Source organism: Lathyrus oleraceus, chromosome 1, assembly GCF_024323335.1.
Source record: "Lathyrus oleraceus cultivar Zhongwan6 chromosome 1, CAAS_Psat_ZW6_1.0, whole genome shotgun sequence".
Lineage (NCBI taxonomy): Eukaryota > Viridiplantae > Streptophyta > Magnoliopsida > Fabales > Fabaceae > Lathyrus > Lathyrus oleraceus.
Window position 1 is genome coordinate 389894387 of NC_066579.1, and position 4921 is coordinate 389899307.

The 4921-nt window shown below is 34.6% G+C and overlaps 1 protein-coding gene and 1 non-coding gene across 2 annotated transcripts; one reads left to right on the forward strand and one right to left on the reverse strand.

Moving 5' to 3' along the window:
* Positions 1-1966: 1966 nt before the first annotated feature.
* Positions 1967-4613, reverse strand: LOC127073666 (protein DEHYDRATION-INDUCED 19 homolog 4). Its single transcript, XM_051014847.1, has 5 exons — positions 4281-4613; positions 4041-4189; positions 3369-3446; positions 2636-2880; positions 1967-2310 (listed from the first exon to the last, which is right to left on the reverse strand). The coding sequence occupies exons 1-5, from the start codon at positions 4345-4347 to the stop codon at positions 2202-2204; spliced, it is 648 nt and encodes a 215-aa protein (XP_050870804.1). The 5' UTR covers positions 4348-4613; the 3' UTR covers positions 1967-2201.
* Positions 4613-4686, forward strand: TRNAT-AGU (transfer RNA threonine (anticodon AGU)). Its single transcript has one exon. It is a non-coding gene; the product is annotated as a tRNA-Thr (tRNA).
* The last annotated feature ends 235 nt before the right edge of the window (positions 4687-4921 follow it).

Consider the following 4921-nt stretch of genomic DNA (forward strand, 5'->3'; position numbering starts at 1 on the left):
ATTAGAATGCTCTCGTCTGATAGACCATTGAACTACATCTTGGCCAGGCCGACCAGGGTTAGTGCAAACAACTTGCATTTGGATGTTTCGTCATTGCTGAAATAGTTCAGTCGGTTATTATGTGTCCGTTTGGATCTCATTTTCCATCATACTCGCCTAACTTGGGTGGTTTCTCCATGGATTTTGGTATTTTTCTTTCCAAAATCCTAATGCATAGCAGATACTTCTGCTGAACCTTCAACGGACAGTTTTATGCCTGATCTAGGGGAGGAGCATGACTACCTTAGTCTCCCTCGAGACTTTGGGGTGGACTTTGATGCTTCTTGATCCTTTGATAATTCTTAGACTAAATGGCTTCATCTCTTTTTGTTGCGGTTGGCTCTGGACCAACAAGGTGAGCTCTTCGGGATATGGCATCTTGAACGGTGTTGCCTCACTGAGGCGTGTTGTGGAGGTTATCTTCAAGGCGAATCAACATCTCTTCTATGGCTTGTGGATTTTGCTTCCAAACAATGTTATGCATGTTGTTCAATAGCTCGTTAGCGACTTGCATTCCAAGGCTATTTCGTAGTAACTAGAAGCCAAGTAAGGCCTCGGGTTGTGAGATTAGAGGTGGAGTTGAAGGAGAGATCAATGAAGCTTGAATAAATCCGATTACCTGAGGAATCTGGATCAGGTCTGGATGTAACAGAACTTTTTATCCAAGATTCACTGCATTTAGATGAGGAGGTGGAGGTGACCGATTAACAACTACTTTAGTGGCAGTCGCGACAGCGATTACAGCTTCTCGCGCAGCGGCGGAGCGAGTAGCTTTATATCCAACCATCATTTAAAAGCGTAAGAGTCATGGATCTAGGAATTCATGAAATCAAAGTTGAAGTGATGTTTGATTAGATCGAATGTGATGGACCTCCATGTTCAATTTTGAAGGCTCTTGGTTTGGTGACCTAAGAAGATTACGAACTAGCGAATTAAATAGTGGTCCAGGAATAATGGAGGGAATAGCAAACTCGTTATTTGTTATGAGTAAAGTGCAGAGAATCGTTAGATATGAATGCAATTAAGACCTTTTTGTGATTATCAAGAGGAGAGTACTCGTGCGCTGAGATTTTTGGAAGGATTACAATTTCTTCAAAATGGTCTGTCGGAATCGCTATGGTCGTCCCAGAACAATACGTGTGTCACATTGTCTTGGATTGTGAGCGAGTTTAAATATCATCACATTAATTTTGAAACAATCATACAAAATAAATTAAACATCCAATTTTAACCCAAAATCTTAAAATATTTTATTTATCAATCATCTTACTTCTAAAATGGTTAACATTCTCTTGTTCATCAATGTAAGATTCACACTTGACATAGTACTCCACTATTTTCAAAGTACGTAATGTAGATATCAATGTATTAAGGGATAGTTTGAAGATGAAGTTATGTATTGACTTGTAGGCTTAGGATTCTTGTAACTTGTAAGAATTTATGTCATGCATACTTAAAATTGCTCGAGCATATTGTTTTGTTGAGTAGATTGACAAGAAAAGTATACCTTATAATGAAAATAAAACTAAACGATTCTATCCGATAAAGATTCAATCAACAAATTTAAAACATACCATATAAAATTGCTATTTACATCATACTTTCTCAATTCTAAAATTGCTCTCAATTTGTAATCTCACTCTAGTATTTTCTCACTTTCTACTTTAAATAACCTCAGATAACATCATGATTCAAATCATGTCTAAAAGATTGATTCGAATCAACCTATGCAAAAAATTAGAAACCTAAATTTTTACCACATTCTACTAATTATCCATACTAGAAAGTCTAAAAACTCTTAATAGTGGATAAAAGTATATGAAAGGACTACTATACATACATTGTTTTTAGGGACCATAATAAGTCTTGAGAAATTTCTTATTTTGCCAACTTCTTATGTTATCAATAATAAGTCTAGTGAAGCAGCTTGAATAAAGGATCCATGTTATTTGATGGACCTAACAAAAGATACATTCATTACATATTTACTCGAAAAAGGTATCTTCATCTTTGCATTATATTAACATAACTACAAATACATTCATTACATATTTATCCGATCTAGCATCTAGCTACTGCCACTCTGTAACACTCGAGCGAACTCCTCCCTCGCGATCAGATCAGCGCCTGCTCATACTACAATATACCAGCTACAATTGCAGTTATAATTTATCATCAAGAATGGTGGACATTAGAAGCCCTTGCACAAAATTAAATCTTCGAGTCTTCTCTATTCGGTCCTCATCTGACATCTGTACTTGTTCTGGTTTTCTGTAACAATACGCTATTGTCAGTTCAAATCATATGAAAACAAGGCATTACTCTAAATGAGAGTGTTTCATCATTTACTTATTTGATACAAAAAATTGAACCACATGTATACATACATTGAATACTATACTTTTATATAGAAGAGTTTAGCATCTATATACTTATGGCGAAAATAAGTTCCATAATGTATTTGGTAGGATTTAAAACATAACATTATGATATAACAAGATAGTATGAAGTTATTATACCCTAAAAAAAAGTGCAACCTATCATCCATTTCTAAAATAAAGGAAATCTTAATCCAACAATATATCCACATTCTTACCTTTCCACAAAATCATCTTTTGAGCTATCTTTTACTGGGGAAGCTTCAATGGAAGAACTAGATTGTTCACTCACAGCTTCATCACCTAAAACGGGGTTAAAAATAAACGATGACAACAGAGTATCCGATTCGGAATTGGATGAAGAACCTCCCAAAAGAGAATGCAATGCTCCTTCCCTTAACTCTTTTCTAAATAATGTTGAGTTAGAAACTCCTTTCCTCACTACCCTCCTTTTCCTCGGCACGTAAACTTTAGGTTATGGAAAACTTTTAAGTCTCAAAGCAATCCAATTAAAGATTTACACTCACCAAACATAGCGACTTGTTAAATTTAAATACTTAAATGCAATTGAAAGAACAGAAGACAGCATAAGAAACAATGCTAAAATAAATAACCACACACAAATAACTAAACACAGGAACTATTCACAGATAAAGCACATTTAAGAGCAAAATAACCATTATTCTTCATTTCAAATAAAAGCAAACATGGGCTAAATACAAACATACTTGTTTTCTGATTGTTCATTGAATTACATCATTTCTATGCAGCTAAAACATTCATTTAGGGCTTGAAACTTCAACACTTCACATAAATTTTGTTTTTTAGGAATGCAATAAGATATGGACACTGAAAATTCAAATTTCCACCAAAACATATATCAATGGTGCAGCAATCAAATTAAGACAGAATCAAAACAAAAACAAAGAAACAAACTTTCAAAAAGGATATTTTGAAAAACTTCGAATGCTGCGTTGTAATATGTCCAACAAGATCCATTCCCACCTTCTGCCCACAAGCAGGACAAACCTGAAAAAAGTATAACCAATGCCATCAATAATCACCATCATCATATAAAACCAAAAACAAAGAAACAAATATCACAGTCAAGAAATCCATAAAGCAGCCACTGCAAAACTGTCATTTTGAGCATCAAACAAGAAGTCATTTCGAGCACCAAACAAGAATTGGCAGAACATAAAAGAAGAAAAATACAAGTTATCTTTTCAGCACAAAACTAGAACGCAGAGAAGAAGAACCCCTGTATTTATTTATAAAGACTAAATCTTCTTTAGCAAAATGAAACCCAACTAACTAACTAACTTAACTGTCATCTAACTAACTAACTAACCAACCAACTTATCAACTCCAATAACAATAAAAACACCATTCAACACTCAACACTCAACACTCAACACAAACTCATAACAACGTTGTAACAAAATATACGGCTCTTCAAATTATTTATCATAATTTTTCTACATACACGCACAAAAATTAAACACATCTAAATAAATAAAGTATTTTAGGACCATTTATAGACTCATTAAATGCACTAAATATTTTTCATAATAAATATGAAAAGTTAAAAATTCAGTTTTTTTTGTAGATACTATACTATACCCCAGTGTTGGCTTGGAGAGGATGTTCCTCGTCAATGTGGCAACAGAGAGAAACGACGTCGTAATCTTCAGCGCAGAAAGGGCAAAGATATTCCGCTCTTAAATCATCGCCGCCGGGTTCAGCGTCGTCGTTTCCACCGAGAAACAGATCTGAAAAACACCAAAACGGAACATCAAAAATAAAATCCCTACAATAATCGAGTAAATTAAAATGAAAATTGGAAATGATTGGTGTGCTGACCGGATCGAGAATAGTAGCGGCGTGTAGAGTTGGAGAGACGGGAAGAGATCCATGAATCGGAGTCCATTTTGAGGGAAATTGAAATCGGAGAGTGAACCCTAAATCGAAAAAGGGGATAGAGAGTGTTGTAGATAGATAACAGTGTTTGTGTCTGTGTTTTGTTATGAAGAGAGTGTTGTGAATTGCACGGAGAAAGAAATGGCCATGTGGAGGGTATTCTGATATTACCCAAAATACCCTTCACTGTTAACTAACTTTTCCGGCTGTTCATTTTCGAAGGAGGTGATTATTGTAATATTCGTGTAGTTTCAGTGTGACACTAAAAACATGAAGCTCTCATAGCTCAGTTGGTTAGAGCACCCGTTTAGTAAGCGGGAGGTCTTGAGTTCAACTCTCAATGAGAGCATTTTATTGTTTTTTTTTTGTTTTTTCAAGGAATGTAATTAGGTTGGTCTTAAGACGAACGGGCCTCTAGTTCAGCCCAACATAAGAGTTTCAGTCTTTCAGAATATTTTTACTTTTTAGTACATATTTTAGTTTTAGAATTATGTTAGTTTTTTATTAATAATAATTGTAATCCTAAATAACTTGAATAATATTTTCAAAATGTTAGTAATGTGTGAACCATGTTTGATTTTGAA

What these genes read in the sequence shown, in the direction of transcription:
- LOC127073666 (XM_051014847.1), bottom strand. Translation starts at nt 4,347, where the DNA reads ATGGACTCCGATTCATGGATCTCTTCCCGTCTCTCCAACTCTACACGC. An exon ending in CTCTCCAAGCCAACACTGGG is followed by an intron (nt 3,447 to 4,040) that starts GTATAGTATAGT and finishes TACTTTTTTCAG; the next exon opens with GTTTGTCCTGCTTGTGGGCA. An exon ending in AAAGATGATTTTGTGGAAAG is followed by an intron (nt 2,311 to 2,635) that starts GTAAGAATGTGG and finishes GTATTGTTACAG; the next exon opens with AAAACCAGAACAAGTACAGA.